Genomic DNA, 21134 nt, shown 5'->3' on the forward strand with positions numbered 1-21134 from the left:
AACCTGTATACATGTGTTTTGTGGGCTTGGAAAAGGCATTCGACCATGTCCCTCGGGGAATCCTGTGGGGGGTGCTCTGGGAGTATGGGGTGCCGAACCCCCTGATAAGGGCTGTTCAGTCCCTGTACAACTGGTGTCAGAGCTTGGTCCCCATTGCAGGCAGTAAGTTGAACCCGTTTCCAGTGAGAGTTGGACTCCAGGGCTGCCCTTTGTCACCGATTCTGTTCATAACTTTTATGGACAGAATTTCTAGGCACAGCCAGGGTGTTGAGGGGGTCCAGTTTGGTGAACTCAGGAGTGGGTCACTGCTTTTTGCAGATGATGTTGTCCTGTTTGCTTCATCAGGCCGTGATCTTCAGCTCTCTCTGAATCGGTTCACAGCTGAGTGTGAAGCGGCTGGGATGGGAATCAGCACCTCCAAATCCGAGACCATGGTCCTCAGCCGGAAAAGGGTGGAGTGCCCTCTCAGGGTTGAGAGCGAGATCCTGCCCCAAGTGGAGAAGTTCAAGTATCTCGGGGTCTTGTTCATGAGTCAGGGAAGAATGGAGCATGAGATCGACAGGCCGATCGGTACGGCCTCCATAGTGATGCGGCCTCTGCATTGGTCTGTCGTGGTGAAAAAGGAGCTGAGCCTTAAGGCAAAGGTCTCAATTTTAACAGTCGATCTACGTTTCTTCCCTCACCTATGGTCATGAGCTATGGGTAGTTACTGAAAGAACGAGATTGGGAATACAAGCGGCTGAAATGAGTTTCCTCCGCAGGGTGTCTGGGCTTTCCCTTAAAGATAGGGTGAGAAGCTCAGTCATCCGGGAGGGGCTCAGAGTAGAGCCACTGCTCCTCCGCATCGAGAGGAGTCAGATGAGGTGGCTCAGGCATCTGATCAGGATGCCTCCCTTTTGAGGTGTTCCGGGCACGTCTAACTGGGAGGAGGCCCCGGGGAAGATCCAGGACATGGTGGAGGGACTATGTCTCTCAACTGGCCTGGAAACACCTCGGGATTGCCCGGAAGAGCTAAAAGTCGCCGGGGAGAGGGAAGTCTAGGCATCTCTGCTCAAGCTGCTGCCCTCGTGACCCGACCTCGGATAAGCGGAAGAAGATGAATGGATGGATGGATGGATGGAAGAATGTTGTGCTGTATTGTACGTGTACTCAGAGTTTATGACTATGCTAATATTCAGTAAAATTGGATTACCCAAAGCAGTTGCTTGAAGTAACCAGAGAAACCTCAACATTTTGTCATGGTTTCTTTTTTTAAATATTTCACTGTTTGGATTGTACATTAACCACCCTCATGGTGCAGACATTTCCATTTTATCTATCCTACAGCTATGCTTCCTCAGACTCATCCCATTACTTCTTTGGCGGCTTGTGGTTTTCAGAAAGAAAAAAAAAACTTTGAACAATTTATCTTGTTTACGCCTTTTAGGAATTTAAAGATCTCTATTAGGTCCCCGCTCTTCTTCTCACCAGGCTGAACAGATTGCTGCTCCAGCATTTCTGTGTAATATCCGGCTGCATGCTAATAAAGCAGCTTCGGCTTGAAGTTTTTCAGAGGTCGGAAAAGAACTAGGAAAAGGTAAATTAGTCGCTAATTAAAACCCTGAAATGTGTCAACGTCAAAAGTCTCTGCAGCAGCGGGCTTGTATAGAAGTAAGTGTTCCAAATGAAAACTAATGAGAAAAGAGATTTCACTTAAGCCTCCCTGCCATGAAGTTAAAAAGGAAGAAATGAAGTTTTTGTAAATCTGTTACGCTTAACATTTTGGCAACTGAGAAAACACAGAAGGTTTTTGTTTGTTTTGTTGATTTACTTTGATGTTAGAACATTTATGAGAAAAAGAACACACTAAATCATATTTCTTTATTGTAGTCAAAGAATAACAAACCTGGAAACATAGTTCACCCATCGCCTCATCTCCTGAGGTAGATGGCCAGCGGACTGGAGGATCTTGACCCTAATAGAGTGTAAGAGACAGTCGGCAACCCAATCCAGCCGGGATGCCCAAAAGATGGAAGGATGGGGTAAGGCGACTGCTTTAGGACACTGCCTCCCCGAAAATGCTAGATGGCAGCTCCCCAGGTTTACAGTGGAACTTCAAGTTTAATATCTCAGCCCCCCTGTTGGATACCATGGGTGCCAACAGGGGGTGCTGTAGAAAAGACATGATGTTTCCTCCTGACTCCGAAGTGCTTGCAGACCACATGTGTGAAAGAGCAGAAGCACATTGGTTGGTCAATATAAAAGGATGGGATTGACCTCACAGAAAGGAGCCAGAGTTGGGTGGTAGGTGGGCGAAGCTTGTTGGGAGGAGTGGAGGAGAAATGCAAATAGAGAAGAACAATAAAGTATTGTGTGAAATATTTACTTGTGGTAGTGGTGGTGGGAAGTGATTGGAAAGAGTTTCTCTAAATAAAATAAGATCTTTGTGCTTTTAACTTGTGCTCTGTGTCTGTTGTGTTGGGTTGGAGGAACAACAGTGCCCTCTAGTGTCCATAAGGGATACACACTAAGAGACATCAGCAGTCAAGGTGTAGGTTATACTACTAATCATCCAGGCTACAATATGTAGACTGGGCAGTGGTAGAGTTAATGTGAGATGCCCCTGAAGGCTATCTTCTTTGTTTGTGGTCAAGCACATGCTTCTTCATTGTAATGATCTCTCACTCCTTACTCTCATTATACAAAATTTTGCCATGGTTAAGCAGTGGCTTATGGATAACATAGAAGTATCAGTACCTCAATAAATTACATTGTAATGACATTATTCTTCATGGCACAATAATGACTATGGAGCTTGTAACTTGACCTTGATGCTGTTAGACGTCTCTGACCAGAGGAGTCTACATGAGATGTTGTACTATTCATGACAACCAGGATGTGGTTTTTCAATGCATTTCCTGAAGCCCACCATCTTCGTTCTTGGTGTTGTTTGGGAGCAAGTTGTTTTTCAAATCTACCATTTTTCTCTTACATGTAGTCCTGTTTTTGTTTGCTGACTATCCCTGTCTTTGTAATATAAAAGGAACTTTGATCATGTCCCTATACAGTTATTCTATGTTGTTCATTTTTCTTTGTGTTCTTGCTTTTTGGTATCTCATGAATGCTGTGTGTTTTTGGAGGGAAAAGGCAGAGGAGATGAGGATTAATAACAACTTCCTCATGTATTTACTTTAATTTAGTAGTTCCCAAGTTATGTTTGCTTTGTTTTTGTTCAAACCAATTTCACAATCAGTGCATTATTCTTCCTTTTCATCGATTTCTATTTTTTAGCGAGCTATCTGCTGTTATTTTCTTATTCATAAGAAACTTCTCTTCTAAAATGTTCAATTCTCAGGCGATTTTCTTTTTGTTCACCCATTTTGTATAGAGTTTGCTTCCTTGACTGTAATAAAATGTTGAGAACTAAAGAGGTACTAAATGCTATAAACGAGCAATTTCTTCAGTGCCATTACTATCTGTCCATTCATTTGTTTTTCAACAAGGGGACAAGGGACAATAACAAGACAGAAATTGCCCCCCTTTAGTTTTCAGTATTATTTACACCTGTGTCTGAACTGCTCTTTGCTTATCATCAACATTTTGATTTAATGAAAGGAGCAAAGTCATACAGAAAAGATACATACAGAAAGAAAACGGTTAAATAAACATGAGCATTTAAAGCTGTGGTAAAGTAACAAATATGTATAAAATTTGAAATCAATTAAATGTAAGAATGGCTCACATATTCTGAAAGCCTACAGACATGGAGTACCCAAGACAGAACTTAAAAACCGCTGTTTTAAACTATTTGGAAATGCACCATTACAAACAGGGCGGCACGGTAGTGCAGTGGTAGCGTTGCTGCCTCACTGTAAGGAGCCCTGGTTTCGCTTCCCGGGTTCTCCCTGTGTGGAGTTTGCATGTTGTCTGCGTGGATTTCCTCCCATATTCCAAAGACATGCAGGTTAGGTGCATTGGCGATCCTAAATTGTCCCTAGTGTGTGTGTACCCTGCTGTGGGCTGGCGCCCTGCCTGGGATTTGTTCCTGCCTTGCGCCCTGTGCTGGCTGGGATTGGCTCCAGCAGACCGCTGTGTTAGGATATAGCAGGTTGGATAATGACTGACTGACTATTACAAACACGTAAGAGTAATATCTAGATATGGAAGTTACTCTTTTGTGCTTCAAGATGTTTAACACTGATTCTAAGTGTGTAACAGGGGTTCAACAAAGATTTTAAATTTAACATGATGAAGAATTACTTCACATTACACTATTTTAAAGTGCTGCGATAAATTTAATTGGGTGAAGGATGTGTTTGTTGGATCTTTCAGAATTGTAAGAACACCAGAAAATATCAAAAGGGCAAGATAAGCTCTAGAGTTAAGTCCTCTGCATTCAGCATAATGCCAGTCGGTAGTATTAAACATTTCATACTGGACTGTTTGCAAAATTCTTCATCATGATTTAGTCACCCATATAAAATCTAAATAGCACATAAAATTGTATGGAATAATTTAGCTACATGACTCCACTTTTTTACTCAGTTGATTGAATTGTTAAATGAAAACCAAAATATGCTGAACAAATTGAGAACTCATTCAGAAAACTGGATTGTCAATGGTAGAGCTTATTGAAAAAAAAAACATTATTTCAAAAAAATAATTTAAGACATGGTATATAAACTGCATTGATTAATTATTTTTTTGACTACATTATTACTTAACTAACTCGATACAACCCAGTTTTCTGCAAGGGACATCACCACCACCTCCAGCGCCATGAGACAAGTGACAAAAATCATCATGTCCTCTAGCCGTACACATTATAAAGAAAATGAATATTACTCATCTTTACTAAAGCTTACACTATACATTTATACTGGCAGTGATATACCTCAAAAACCTATTCCCTTTTAAGAATAATAACTATAGTTTTTTAACAACATGCTTACTTTCCACTTTTCTATTTTAGTAATATTCATGTGTGAAATATGCCTGAACGGAAACAAAAACTTTTATTCCTCTTATTTTATAACTATAGTTATTTTTTCTTTATAGGGTTCTGCTGTCATTATGGTAATAATCCTCTTCTTGGGGCCTAGTTTGACACTAATTTTCTTATTTGAGCCCTCAGATTATAATGTTTAAGAACCTCTAGCTTAGGTGATTTTTATTTTTATGAATAGATGTCTGGATGGCACAGTGTAATAGAGTATAATGCTGTTGGCTCACAGCTTGAGGAGAGTGGCTTCAAATCATAACTGCATACTAGGCATTTGAGAGGGCTTTTCTTAAGGTACTCTAATTATTATTGTACATATGCACATACCAGGGTCATTGACTTGGTATGTACTGTAAGAGTGAATATCATGAGAATGACTGGCATCCATCTAGGTTTACTTGTCTTGGGTGTGAAGTTAATCTGAATCCAGCCCTGCAAGCAGGTCCTCCAACTTAGAGAGAAAACTTGGGGGTTGGTGGCCGGATTGTCACTCCAGCCACCGTAAAGAAACCTCAAACTGTTCCAGTGAGGTGCTGAGGTGTCACCTGCTGCACTCGGGTCCCAATCCAGGTTGTTCAGCGGCTGGTGGGTGTGGCAACACACCATCAGCGCATGCTGCCAAACTCTCTCATCTCCTCAGGTTTAGTTACTTGTTTGCATGTGATTCTGATTGGATAGCTACTCTACAATCCTAATATTAGGTAAAATCAGTTTATTAGTGTAATGTATTTTGAATTTGGCACCTGCAAAGAAAATTGTGATAATAAAAATGATGGTGATACTAATAACAATAACAGCAATTTAGGTAATATCAACTATCTCCAATATGCTGCCTAAACACTTTGAGCTATATTATTTGTATGAAAATGTATTATACAAATAAATGTTGTTGTATTTGTATTCATTAGATATTAGATATATCTGGGAAAGCCGCCTTGATGAGAACTTTAAGGACATCAGTTGTGACATTTATATTGGGCAAAGCTATAACTCAAAATTTATGTTTAGTAACAATAAGGTTTAACTAATATTATTTGTTATTGGGTTCATATAGGAAAGGTTTCATAAATTACATGTAAGTCGGTTAATTCATAATTTTTTTTAAAACAATGTAGTATGAACTGGGGCATCATGATGGCATAGTGGTTCATGCTGGTGCCTCATGGTTCCATCGTTCAAGGGTTAAATCTAATGCCTTAGAGTTCTTATTGCCTTCAGTTCTTCCGAGAACTGAAATGCAGATTACTCAAATGAACAAACCAGAAATGAGACGTGTGTAAAACAACACTTATTTATACAGCACATATTCAAACAAAGAATGTAGCTCGTATCTATAAGTATAAAATACCACTACAAGGTGATGTTAAAAATATCTGTAAGCTGCTAAAGGGTATAGCCACGTCCTTCCATCAAGTAGTAGGGGCAATAAATAAAATAAATCAAAGGTTTGACAATTTCAGTCCCCATCAACCTAGCACCATTCAAGCAAAAGGGACAGTTTTTAAGCTAAGGACCAAGGGGCCTCATTTTTACAGCTTGTGTATCCTCAAAAAGAGGCCAGAAATGTAAATATGCCAGGTTTTATAAATCAGATTTTTTTTTCTGGCATACACATTTTCCTGTTTTTTGACATACTCGACTTTCCACACTCAAAATCACAGAAAATTTTATAAATGAAGCCCCAGAAAATTAGTCATAGTCAAAAAACATGTGTGCAAATAAAGTTTCATTTTCAAAGGAACCAAAAAATACAAAGCAAAAAATGAAGTCCAAAAGGTACTAGCAAAAGTTGTTAACAAAAAGAGGATCTCAAGTGTAGTAAATGTTAAATAGTCTTTAGGGATAGATCAGCAAGCTCGGATAGCAAAAAAGACTCTTTTAACCTCTCTTTATAATCCTGTGTAACCTAGCCCATAATAACCGAATAAGTCACAAAATAGAGTCAAGAAATAAAATATATATACTGTATATATATATATATATATATATATATATATATAAAGATCTTTTCGTGTTTGAAACAGAAATTACGTATGACCACAACAGTCAAGTTACACAGGTAAAGTGAGACAGAAGCAGATCGAGAGAGAAGGCTCGCTTATCAACGTATACGACAATCACAACTGAGTGCTGAACAAAATTGAATTCGACGGATGCAGTATTCACAGACTACCACGTCACACAGGCGTCAGGGTCTGTATATGGAGAGATTCAGTTATAACATTGAAAAAGATTATTGCCTACATCCAAAAGTTACAACAGGAGAAATGGACATCAAGTGTGAGTACTGCCAAGCACAGAGGGTTAAATTTGAATCACATGGGATGTGTTACTCAGACGGCAAAGTGAAATTAACATCTTTAAGCCATCCACCTGAACCATTGTTGTCTCTTATTTCTGGCGCAAATCCTTATTCAACTCATTTTCTACAGAACATTACGAAATACAATTCATATTTTCAGCTGACATCGTTTGGCCCCACTGCTGCTACCGAGGAGTCTGGCTTTATGCCGACATTTAAAATGCGGGGGCAAATATAGCATAGAATTGGGTCATTAATGCCGTTGCCTCATGAGAGCCACATATTTTTCCCTTCCACTCAGTGAGCAAAGCCACTGGGTAATCTGTTAGTAAATAAATAAATAAATATGTGCATTGTTAAATAAATTTCAAAACATTAAACCGAAGCCCATTAATAAAATAACTACTGAAAATTTTCCCTGGGAGTCTAGAAACTCTCAAATGTTAATTCATAAGATGAAGAAAAATAAAAGAATGAAGGCAGTTCACAACAAGGGTGTAGGAGCATAGGTGTGTGTCAGTGGGCTCTGTTATGGACTTTGGCTACATCCAGAGTTTTCTCCTTGCATACTCCTGTTGCCGAATTAGATTAACTGAATTAGATTAACTGGGTTTGAGATAATTACTTTATTTAGTGGCAGACTCTAAGCATTCAAAAATGGCAGAAATCTCCTTAACAGTAATGAAAATGACATTATTCATAGACAGCATCAAACTCTTTAGAGCCCGATCACCCGGTTCTAATAAGGTGTTACACCACAGTGTTTCAGTCTTATCATTTAATAGAGCTAAATGGTGTAGAACTCCAGTCCTTAACCTGTGCTCACGAACCAGCATATGCTGGCAGCTAAATCAAAATCCCCATTTCCATCAGACATAGCTTTTGGAAAGCAGTAATGAATAGGAGAAGGGGTACCCTGGAGAGAATATGCGTCATTGCAAAAAAGACAAAGAGGGAAGATGCTTTGTAGAAATGACACTAAATGGAAAAAATAGTCAAAGGAAGAATGCTTTCTGCAATCCTAGTTTACAAATGGAGTTGTTTCAAGAGTATGGAAGTAAGATGCATATGGAGATGAATGTCAGTTTCTTCATAAAATAAGTTTCCTGATATTTGTTTTTCAAATTTACAAAAAAACAAATTGTTATTTATTATTTTACAGAAAACCTAAAGTAGGAAAAACAAAAAAAAGAAGTGAAAAAAGCCAAAACCTTAATCAGGAGTACCATCTATGTATAAGAATTGCATTTGAATACAAAAAAATGACATTGATTTGTCACCTTCTTTCCCATGACACAAACATCATTTATCATATTTAACACTCAAAGTAGCAGACGGGAATTACAATGTTTTAGACGCCTCAGTCTCAAAGACAGACTGTAGTTAATCATTCTACATGAAGCCTGCTAAAATATTAAAAAAGAGAAACTTAGCAAATGAAAATATTTTAGATTGAGGCCCATTATCTTGTTCTTTAAGAAATGGCAATGACATTTATTATGAATTATTATATAAAAGCAGAAACAATACAAGGCTTTTATGCTTTTTATCTTTTTAAGGGTTGCTTCTAAAGCAGGATACGGTACTAATGATAGAGAGCCTGTTCAGTCTAACCACCTAATTATGGATCATCAAAGAGAAAGAAATCAGAACAAGCTTGACAAAGGCTGTTCATGTATAAGGTGCCACCCTTGTCACAGCAGGGCAGACCCTGGCACAAGTGCGAAAAGCAGTAGCGCCAACATGTGCTTTCTGTTCATAGCACAGCAGCCTAAAAGTGTGATTCTATTCAATCTTATAGTCCCTGCTGATCTGTAATGAGCAGCATGTTAAAGTGGTCTATCACTCACCCCTTATTACAATCCTGAAGTCTAGGAGTACAAGAATGTATACCAGCTCTGCCCTTCATCATGCATAGGGGGCAAAAGGCTCTTTTGTTTTTAAGTTAGGTGATTCTGAGATTTAGATAGTGGCCTCTGCTTGTGGTGTAGTGGATTTATAGCTTCTCTGGTCTGTTGCTTGCAGGAGCAACTCCTTTGAACACCCGCTTTTCTGTCATTTGGAACTGTTTACACGTGGCACTTTTCCATTGAATGTAGTCTCAATGCAATTTGCAGTGTTGCTTTATGGAGCCTTCCTTTTCTTTTGCATTCCTGATTTTTAGTCCTTATCAAAAGCATGTTGCATTTTAGAGGCTATTTATTTAGACACTATTTTTAAGTTTCTTATAATGTTGACTTCCAAAGCAAATGTAGTTTTTGGACACGGAAAAAAAGAAATCGATGACTACAACTTCTCAAACATAAGCAGTAGTCTGTGTGGTAGAGATGATGTGGATTTGACTTAGTTATATAGGAAGAAAAGCAAGAAGTAGAAGTAGGCCTTCCTGTGTGATTCCTCCAGGCTAAAGAGCACCATTTTGTTGAGATGACAGTAACACAATTGGTTCTTATATTTCCCTTCAAGTAGTTTGTTTTAAGAGTTGAAGATACAATTATAACAAACTGTTGTGAATGACATGTGCTGGACTGCCAAGATGTAAAAGTGGCCTCTAAATTTTTCTGAAAGCTATCAAAGTAGCAGATTAATGTGAGGGGAGTTCTCGGTTGAATCAGCCAAGTCCAGTCCCTAGGGATTGTTAAGAGGTGCAGAGCTCAGTTTGAGCACACTACAGCATGTGCCAGGCTACTCCGGCATGCAGATGGTATTTTTTGTTTCACTCGCTCTAGCCTGTCCTTGCATTTTGCATTTGATTAATGAATAGAAATGAAGCATTGTTGGTCACTGGGCAGCTGTTCTCAGCGAGTTTGCATTACAGCAACATGCATTGCACTCTTTGCACTTTCAGCTCAAAAAACTCAGATATAAGCTTCACCTCCAGAAGTAGGTATATCAAGCTTCCTGGGAGGCTTAGAAAAAAATTAAGCCCAAACCTAAACTCAAGAAGTAGACTTTGTGGCCTAAATAGGTAAAATGATCACTAGCTTATCATTCACACAAAAAAGGAGATGAGAACCATTTAAAAACTTTGGCCAAAATATCAAAACATTATAAGAAATAAAGAATTTATTTTCAAATTTTAAAAACAAACAAGAACAAAATATATCAAAAGAGGCAAGCCAAAAGGTAACCAGGCCAAATCCACAACCCAGTCAGCAGAAACCAGAAACAAAGAATCAAAAAACAGAACTTACAAAAATATAAGAAGAGTACAATTCAAGGTAAACAAAACTAAACAACTCAACTGGCAAAAGCAAATGCCTGTAACCACTCAAAACAGTATAAATGCTGAGGGGGGCCCCACCCCCTTGGGTTCAACAAGCAGATGTATGGAACATAATACAGGAAACTAGCATTAATAACAATAAGGTAAAATAATTATTCACTAATTAAAATATTCAATACGTTTATGTTTTAATGATTTGTTTACATAGACTATTGTAGACACGGAACACACATGATGTGTGTATTCCAAATGATAATATATTATTTACCCTCTACAACTCCAGGCAATTCATTCCAAGATAAGGTTCTTAGTGCTCAGTGTTTCACAGTTAATTGAACTGCGGCGGTGGACATGGGGATGAGACAGAAGGCTGCTTGCTGCTTGTGTTAATCAACACATTTACAACACAAAAGACGCTGATGGAGAGGTGAGAAGGGATTTAAGGTGGGCTGGGATTATGAGTTTTTTCGAAAGGCTTTGTTAATTCTACTGTTAATGCTGCCAAATTCATTCTGCAAGCAGCTTGATGGCATTCCATCATATTCTGATCTGTGTGCTGTTGTGCACTGCGTAACTTAGACATTTTTGTTATCAAGTGGCAGAGAGTGGCAATGCATTGCAAGCTGTTCGGACATACAATTGAGACTTTCACTACATTCTGTACATGTAGCACAATAACATATTTTTATTGGGGATAATTAAATAAACAACAACTATTAAAATAAATGAACAAAATTAACAATGAATGGGTCAGGAAATAATTGAAATAATTAGAATAGAAAGAAAATGAAATAATAATTATCTAAAAAAGAAACTAGCACTAGACAAAAGAATTTGAAGGTCAGAAGAAACAAGGATTATGAATACACTCACAGAAAATTGTTAATTAAAAGGCAAAAATCAAAACCTTAAAAGCATAGTCCTAAAGTGGAATAGACTGGTGAAAGAAAGAAATCACTTGGCATGAAACTTTATTTCAAAACTAGCTGTGCTACCTGTCTAAAATGGATAGAAATCTAAGAAATCAACGTAGACTTCAGAGTTAATGTTTTTGCAGTGCACCATCTATTGGGATGTGTTTTGTAATGTATGTAGTAATAAAATGCATTGTATTTGTCATTCCAACAAATGGCACCTCATAGACATGCATATTAATAAAATGCATTGCTACAAATGCTTGTCAAGCTCCAGCTGTTGGAATGACAAAAATGCAATGCATATGTCTCTATTATATGCCATTTGGTAAGGGATTAAAAAAACAATATTCATGTTTGTGATGTCCCATCTTTTTAAATGACAGGGAGGTAGCAACTGGACAGGCAATCAGACAGACACACTGACACACATCTTATTTTTTAAAGGTGAATTAGCTGTGCTACATGTCTAAGAGGGGATGAATTGTAAATAATCAACACAGACCTCAGTATTAACATTTGCAGTGCACCATGCAATACATGGGTGTCTGTTATGTGCTGTTAGGTATGGGATTTGTAAAAGCAGTGTTAATGTTGGAATGACAAATGCAATGCTGTTTATTACTACAAATGTTTGTGGTGCACCTTCATTTGGAAAGACAGACACTTTGCAACCAGACGGACACGCAGATGCACAGACACTCATCCTTTTATTAAGGTTTATCTGTATTTTGCACATCTTGAAGCTCAAAGCCAAAAGGGCAACTATATTATTAACGATACGATGTAGCAAAACAAGAGTCAAAAGCAGCAACCTCAAACCAAAGTATGCTATTGAAAAAGCTTAAAGACCCACTCAGAGGGAAATGGTGGCATGGGCTTGATGATATGGGGAGGATTATGCGCTGGTGAAGAGCTGTGATTAAAGGTCAGATCAGTTGACGGCTTTCATGATTACTATAACACCAGAGGGTAAAGGGATTAACTAAAGGTCCTTCCCCTAACTAAACAAGGGAATGCTAGAACGGGTTATATTTAAGATAACAGAAATGGAATAAAACCAAAAAAGCAAACAAAGAAGTTATAACAATGCTAGAATCAAAGCATGACAGACTAATCAGGGCGAACTCTGTGTTAAGTTTGTTTGGCTGACTTGTTTTATGTTTCTTCGGTTACTGCTGTACTCTTTGATTGATTATTTTAAGCATGTACTTCACAAGGTTGTAAGGATACACCAATAATTCCTGTTTAATATTTTGTGGGATGTTTTGCTGGAATATTTATGATCTTATTGGAAAGCATGGTGATTTAATGACCTAAATGTCTATTTATGTAGTAATGGTAGTAGCAGTAATACTGTTATGTGTAATGTAACTCTACAGTTTGGTTGTATTTAATATGCAAAGATGGTTTTCTTGCTTGAACAGGGAAGCAATGCTTGAACACGTACAAGCATGTAGACCATCCCATAAATATTTAAGTAGCATTTAACAGCATCTTGAGGGCTATGTTTAGGAAATTATGACTGTCTCTGTATCAAAAAAGGAAATGGCAAAATGGTGCATAGGAGATAACTGAAAGTGCATCAAAGAGCTAACATAGTGGCAAGTGAGGAAATCAGAAAGAAAGTAACTACATAGGTTAAAAAACAACTGGCAGTGAGTGGTCACCCTATCATAATTACCACTTTATGTTTGATCTTTGCTGTTTTGTGAGCTGCTCCAGCACGCTGTAAGTGTGATACAGTAAAACTTCACTATCCGTGAATTCCATTCCAGTGGATTCACTTACTAAAAGTGTCACCCATTTTGTGACACCCATGGTCTACTTGTGCTTATTCATGGCCATGTGTGTTAGAAAATAACGCATTGACACGACCTCTACCAAGGGAATATGTGGCAATGTTTTCACAGTTTCTGTCATGTTAACAAGTGTCCATGTTTTTCTGGTAATACTCCTTGTGTTCTGTGTTTTATGCTGTTTTTTAGATATATTTATTACATTTCGGCAGTGGCTGTAAAGCACAGTGCCAATGAAAGTGCTCTGCCAGGCACTCCTCAGTTGATAATGTTCGTGAGCTTGACTTGCTTCATTCTGGAAATTCAATAGGATCAACAGGCAGACAGCTTAATGTGAATGAATCAACCATCCGCTTGCTCCCCCAAAAGGATGATGGTTTCTATAAATTGGTGGTATTACCCTGCTGTGCAAAGCTCTAAAAGGACTTCAGTGGTTTGTGACAAAGCAATGGAAAAAATGACTTCATGTAAATCCGTGGTTTTGTTAAATACTAACTTAAAAAAACTTTAGAAATCACTGTATGAGAAGTGTTATTTACAGGAATGGTACTTGAAATTATGTGTTTATGATAATGGCCAGCAAAAGTATATGGTGAATAGAGTCCACTGGAACTTAACCGTGTTTTTCTAATATGATTAATGCTTCGGTATAGGCGGTTTCCATTTCAGTGAGGTTTGCAGGAACATAACTCCCACAGAAAATGAGAATTGACTGTATCCAAAAATTGTATCATTAAGAGAACTTATTTATTAAGTACTTACCAGCTTTTCTTCCTCCATTGCAGAATCTCCAACATATCCCCCTGAACATTCAGAGCACTTCAAGCCATGCCGAGATAAGGATTTGGCTTACTGTTTGAACGACGGAGATTGTTTTGTCATTGAGACGCTGACTGGATCACACAAACACTGCAGGTATGGAACATCTTTTAACCTTATAACTACACGATGCAATAGGCCAAAAGTGAACAATATGCTTTGTTTTAATTTGTCTACCACAAACCAAAGGTGGTGCCATGCACTTTAAATTTTGTTAATTATTAATTACCAGGAGATTTAAAGGAAATTAATGTAAAAATACAACATGTATTCAAGGGCACGTTTTTCTTAAACTGAAATTTAGGAGCATCAGGTTAAAAAGATATCCCTTTCCCAAATAATTTGCAACAGTTGTTATTTAGAAAATCTGGGTAACAAAGTCAGATTGACTAAGGAGCTGTGGCCTGGATGATAAGGTAGGACATTTGCAGTGAGAGTATTGCTCGGTTCAAGGGGTCTGGCTGTGGCTCGGCATGTGGAACAGGCAGCATCAAGCAGTGCAGAATAGTGGAATTTTCAGTTTAATAATGGTGTTTGCAATCGATAAGGTATTTTCAGAATGGATATACTTACATGTATGCCATTCCTTAATACGTGATGTTAAGCAGAGAAGATATAACATTTCTGGCCATAACATGTTTTTGCTTTGTGCCTTTTCATTATTTCTAAGTGTCCCATTCACTATATAGAATACCCGGCATTCATTGTTTAATTTTATTTTATGCAGTACAGATGGTTGCCAGGTGATATCCGCAGTTCCTGAAGAGGTGTCATAATTTGTTAATGTTAGAGTTGAATCAAACCGAAAAAAATGTTGATCGGTTATTGCCTGCATTAGATTATCTTGATTTCTTAGTTTGAACTCCAGCTGCCTAAAGATACAAAATTATGAAGGAGACATTTAGAATTTGGACCGAGCTCTTAACTATGTCTCATAATCATTTTTAAATTGCCATGATAAAACATGTTCAGTCATTTGAGAGTAGTCTACAAATATCATGTCAATTTGAGCACATCTGATGATCAAAGACAATCCAAAATTGATTTTACCTATAAGAAGAAGCATCCAAGGTTGTGAAATTTTACTTCATTTCCGTATGACTTTACATATTGTTACCTTCCGACTGTTTCTCGTTCCCCCTGAAATGTTTTTGTAGGAATCAAACTTTGAGTATATCGCTCACTAATGGCACTACTCTACTGACTTCTATGAATTTATTTAAGGACTGGATAACCTCTGCATTGACATTTAAACTGACTCACGTCTGCCAGTAATCAACCCAGAGCACATATCTCATTATGGTCTTTTATTAGTTATTCTTCAGTTTAATAAAAAATGAAATTGGGAGAAAAGGGCCATCTGCACCAATCTGAAACACTGCACAATTATTTTCTTAATATAATCAAAGAAGCTGACTCTTTGACTATTTTTAAATCAAGATTTGAATCTTGTTTCTAGTGTTTTTATTAAAGATATATCTATTACCCTCTTGAAAGCACACGTTTAGTTTTATCTTGTTTATCTTTATTCAGGGTAATAACAAGTCACGCTCAGATTCAGTCCTAGCAGGCACTTAGCAAAAGTCGGCACTGACTTGAATGCAAGTCCAGCACAGTGCAAACTCACTCTGCAGCCTAATCCCAGTTTTTCCCCTTTTTTTGGGTTGCTCCTTTCCATTTAACTTTATATGTTGCCCTGTGGCTTGTTTTCTTGTTTAGTTCACTCAGTAAGAGTGTAGGAGCTTTCAGCTGGCCACAGTTCTTCTTGCTTATGGCTCCAATCTGTCTGAGTTTCTAGGTGTTTCTTCTCTTATTTATTCCTGGTTTTAACTTTCGCTTGCTTTTTTAGCTAAGATTATTGTTGCTTTCTTGGCTTAGCAGTTAGAATTTTTGAGATAATTAAGTCTGGGGCTTGTTATTTCTGGTTTTGACCTTTCTATCTGTCTTTGGGCTTATGCACTTGGGATTTCGTTTTGGAGTATTAATGAAGAGCCTTTTTGAGTTTATTTGTATTCCTTGTTTGTTCTTTACTTCTAGTTGTTTTGCTTTCCCTATTTTAGGTGATTATTGTTTCACTGCTTGCTTTCCTTATAAGTAATTTAATTATTACATGTCTGTGTTCTTGGTTGATTTTGTTTAATTATTCTAATTGTTGTTTGTTAATCTAATTTTTGTTAAATAAATACATGCTATAATGAATTTATTTAATTAATGTTTTTATTTGGGATGGGTTTTTAAGGCTTTCATTTTTCCTGTGGGAGAAAAATCATAACACTCAGGGCAGTTTAGTCACCAGTTGGCTTGAGTGACTGTGTTTTAGAAGTGTGGAAAGAAATTCACATAAACACAACAAGGACAGCCTTGACACAGCAGGCTGTCCATCTTGGAGATGACTTAGAGTTCAAGTCAAGCGGCACTTTGAAAGTGTGTGTTGTACTACATTGCTCTATAAATTGATTCATGTCTTGTCAGACTTTTATACCCTCCTAGCATATGATCCACAGATCATGCCTACAATGCTTAGAAGGTGATATAACTTTAAAAATTACAATTTAATTGTGTTCAACTATAAAATGTATTGTTTAAATAATTATTCAGTATGTGCTTGGATTAGTTGTTTTAAACATTTAACATATTACTAGAAATAAAAATTCCCATTTGTACTGCTAGCTAAGGGGGACAGCATTAAAAAAAAAAGGAATCGGGAGATAGCGTAGAGAAGTCAGAATACATGCTGGGATCGTAACCAGGAAGACAACAATGAAATAATAACAACACTCATCATGTGTAGCTAGAACTGTAGTCAGAAAAGAGAGCAGTAAATCATAAGCTAAAAAGGGAATAGATAACCAGAGCCAAGACACACAAGACATAAATGGCAATCAGAGGACAGAAAACAATGTTGTGACAAGCAAAATCCAAAATTAACAATATGAAATGACAGAAAAGTTTTCTCTTTCAAACTTGGATGACTTACGTATACATGGGACCAGAATTAAATAAAACTTTAACATTAGTGGCATCATGACACGTAACCTCAAAAAACCATCTCCCAGTGACGTGGCCTTGCTTCCTAGGAACCAATATCCAACATGGCAGCCTTCACAGGGAAAACAAGATTCAGTGAGAAAGAACATGAATTATTTTTAATAATATTAAGAACACAATAAAGAAAAATCTGTACACTAGATTACGACACTATTACTTTTGCAAGTATGATGCAACTTTTTTGTTCTAAATTATTTGGACAAACTGCATTGTATAATACTTAACCAGGGCTGATGTGGATGGACTGAAGTATGTGTTATTTATTTGTGAAGCTTCATTTTTTTAATAATTCACTAGGGAGCTCTGCCCTGTTTGGTTTTGAAATTAACATGCAAATACTTTTTAAACTTACACTTTTACTGTAAAACTTTAGGAAAAACAATCTCTTGAATTAACTTTTCGTCAATATCGCATTGAATTTTTATTCCGAGTGAATATCGTTTCTTTCTCTCTAATAAATAAACTGACTTTTTCGAATGTTTGTCCCTGTGATTTGTTAATTTTCATAGCAAACGCTATTCTAACGGGAAACTGTAAACGTTTTAATACGAATGGCATATCAAGATCTCCTTTGGTGTCTAATGTTATCTGCGGAAGATGTACTACATTACCTTTCTTGTTGCCTGCTAAACTTTTACATGTTAGAATTGTTTGACCACTTTTGAATACAACTAATCTTGTTCTATTGCATAGCCCATCACTCGGACATAAATTATGTAATAACATTACGATACATCCTTCTTTCAACAGACGATGTTAATGGTTATAGATATTCTATGGGATATTGTAAGTCGATGCTTTCTTCCGCACTATCACCACAAAACTATTTTAGCATAGTCCGTTGATATGCATTCAACCAATTTTCCATGTAACCAATCAACAATTTTCGTGTTAATTCATTTGACTTCAATGTTTCTTGGTGCTAGGATTGCCTGTGTACTCATTTCTTCTGTTGATAAACCTTTGTGATGAAATTCTTCAATAAGATTTACACATAATAAGTCTTCTTTTACTAGGAACTTAAAGTGAGGAAAACGTAAAAATTTATGAGAGCTGAGAGCGCAGGAACTGTGTATGATAAAAGCATTCAGAGAAATATGAGGTGAGAGGACCATGGGAATTGAAAATGGTTGAGAGGATGGCGGACTTGAAAAAATCTCTTGGCAATAGTCTTGTCTCAAGATTTTCTTTTATAATAGATATTTTTCCTTGAAAATACTCATTTTTGAATTAATCTACCAGGCAATGAAAATCTCCCAGATTCACTGTGTTCTCAGTGCATCAAATGTCAACATTATGCTTATACAGTACAGTATCTTTACAATCGACAAAGTTAATAATGATTGAGACTTTCAGGAAGGCTTCTACAATTATGCATTCCTCGCCTTTCTTTGTGGTTCAGAAATTCAGCCTCTTTAAATTATAAAATGAATTTTATTAACAACCAAAAGATTTACAGAAATAAGAGATCACTTCCATGTGCAAACAAGACGTAACAAAACCTGTACTTGCTATTCAACTATAAAGCAAAGGGTTCCCTTTCAGTCATCTTTACATGCTTTTCCATGAGCTTCAATCCTGACTTTAATTTCTTTCTCTCTGTACACAACTTGTGAAAAAGCCAGAGGCAACTTGCTCTTTGCCTTACGTTCAGAGGAACTGAGTGCTTTGTATGAGACAATGTGCCTTAGGTTCTGTTTTGGATGCATGCTTGTAATGAAGCTCACTGTCACCAGTTATGTTAGTAATTTTTGATTCATAATAATAATTAAACTTGAGAAGCAGTATGCAGCAATACTTTGATTGAATGTTTACGTACAATCATATGTTCTAATTTATCTTGGTTTAGGTAAAAGCAAAACAATATTCCTTCCTTCAGTCCAACAACATGCAATGTGTTTTGGAGTGAAACTGGCTTCAACAATCAAGGTTCCATTGAAGAATTTTGATGGGAATAGTGGAGTGTATATTCATATTTCTGTTAACCTGTGGCCCAAAATAAGCATGGTAGATGGTGCTGTTTATTTGATTCTTCACATTGACTTAGTTTGTTGATTATTTTTGATGGCTGCTTTACATTGTGCTCAGTAACTTCTTAGGAAAGGCCAAACACATTCTTAACATTCATCTAATGTGTAATGAAGCTCTTTTTCACTGAGCTGAAGTCCAGTATGTAGATTCCCCTTGTGAAGATGGGTTTTGTCAAGGTGAGCTGTTGTAGAGGAGCCAGACTTTGAGATCAGGTAATGATTTACACTTCAATAAAGACCTACCTCAGTTTGACAGTATAGGTTTTTTTTATTTTATACATATATTCTGCTGATTAATGCCATGAATTGGAGTTTCCTCCAGAGCAAAATAGGTGAGGTCCTTTTAAAGAAGTTAGGAAGCAGGCCAGAATAGTTAGCTGGTCTGCCCAGCAGAGGGGTCACTAGACTTTTGCCAAGCTGCTGGCTATCTAAAGAAGCAGGTCTGAAAATTGTGAGTTGGAAAAACAACCATAAAAAGTCTCTAACAAATCAAACCAAACAAATTCTTGGGCAAACCATGAGTATAAAAAAATATCAAAATACAATTACAATCACAAAAGAGTAAACAAAGGCAAAAAAGAATTGCCTAAAATGCAATCCAAAGCAAATAAAGTCCCAATACAAAATCAAGTAATTCTTAAAACAAGGTGAAAAATAATCATAAACACAGAATAATCCAACCATCAAAAGCAATATTTACAAATAAACAACAAACACCCTCTCTCCTGAGCTGTCTCTTTTAGTTAATAGCCTGCTACTTGTATTTTATTTTTTATAGTTCTTTTTGTTCATTTTGAATGATTATTTCTCATGTGTTTATGTTATTTCTGTTGATTTTGTCCAGAAATAGTCCACTGTCTCTTAAAATGTAGTTATGTTCCATGTTCTTCATAGGTGGAGCCTGAGGAGGCAGGGCCACCTTGGCATAATCACTCTTTAACCCTGCATCCTCAGGCTCATCTATGAAGAACATGGAACATAATTACATTTTAAAAGACAGTGCACTATTACAAAATCAACAGAAATAACATAAAGACATGAGAAATAATCATTCAAAATGAACAAAAACAATAAAAAATTAAATACAAATAACTTCAACCTGATATGTGACAATAAGCAGGTAATTCTCTCTCAAGGACTGCTCAAAGCCTAAACTTTTGGATCTTTTTGGTGGCAAAGTGTACTAATAATAATGATAATAATAATAGCAAAAATAACACATTTTTTAATATAGCACTTTTCCCATGCAGAAGGCGCTTAATAATAATACATTTTTATTTATAAAGCACATCATCTGAGTTAACTTAAGTTCTGTCACTGGTTATCTGAGGTCTACCTTAGATTAGGATGATTTTTCATGGATTTAAGTATAGATAGATAATTGTCTACTTTATAAACAAGATGTTCAGGGTTTTGGCATGGTTTTCCGCTTTGCAACATTACCATTCTAAAATTCTTTTCTATTTTATAACAGAATCATTTGGCAAGAACAAGCCTTTCAGCCCAACAAGCTCATCAGTCTCAATAACCTAACTTCTCTGTCTTCTCAGAATAGTTAGCAAATATCAAATCAATTTAATAGTATTTGCTTGCCTTGCATTGTTGCCAGAGGGTCAGACCTTGACAACAGGTAAGAACTGACATTTACACAAATGCACTGCACAACTAGGATGTGCAAGGGATTTTAAAACTGGAATATTTTGTTAATTGGCTATTAATTCCCTATTGAAGGTTGGTCAAAATGATGCTTACTCTGAGTGTCTAGGGGTTTTACAAGGCCAAACAAGTCATTAAAATGCAAACAAAGGTGCAAGAGACACAAACACATGCTAAGGCAATGAATAAGGAAGTTAAGCAGAAGAGAGTAGACATAAGCATCACAGGTGAAGAATAAGATTGTGAGTTCTCTGGCATGCTGTGTGGTGTATAGTCAGTGCTGCTGTCTCTCTGCTCTATGACACTCCAAGAGCATTCACCATCTGTTTGTTTTCTTTCTTTCTCCAGGTAAATTAGTT

At 36.9% G+C, this 21134-nt stretch overlaps 1 protein-coding gene across 1 annotated transcript in view; it reads left to right on the top strand.

Moving 5' to 3' along the window:
• LOC120538509 (pro-neuregulin-3, membrane-bound isoform-like) overlaps window positions 1-21134 on the top strand; it is an 822431-nt gene that overhangs the window by 533302 nt on the left and 267995 nt on the right. The window contains exon 2 of the mRNA XM_039767928.1: window positions 14008-14137. Within this exon, the coding sequence (XP_039623862.1) occupies window positions 14008-14137 (130 nt within the window). The remainder of the gene's footprint in view (window positions 1-14007; window positions 14138-21134) is intronic.

Source organism: Polypterus senegalus, chromosome 1 (genome assembly GCF_016835505.1).
Source record: "Polypterus senegalus isolate Bchr_013 chromosome 1, ASM1683550v1, whole genome shotgun sequence".
Lineage (NCBI taxonomy): Eukaryota > Metazoa > Chordata > Cladistia > Polypteriformes > Polypteridae > Polypterus > Polypterus senegalus.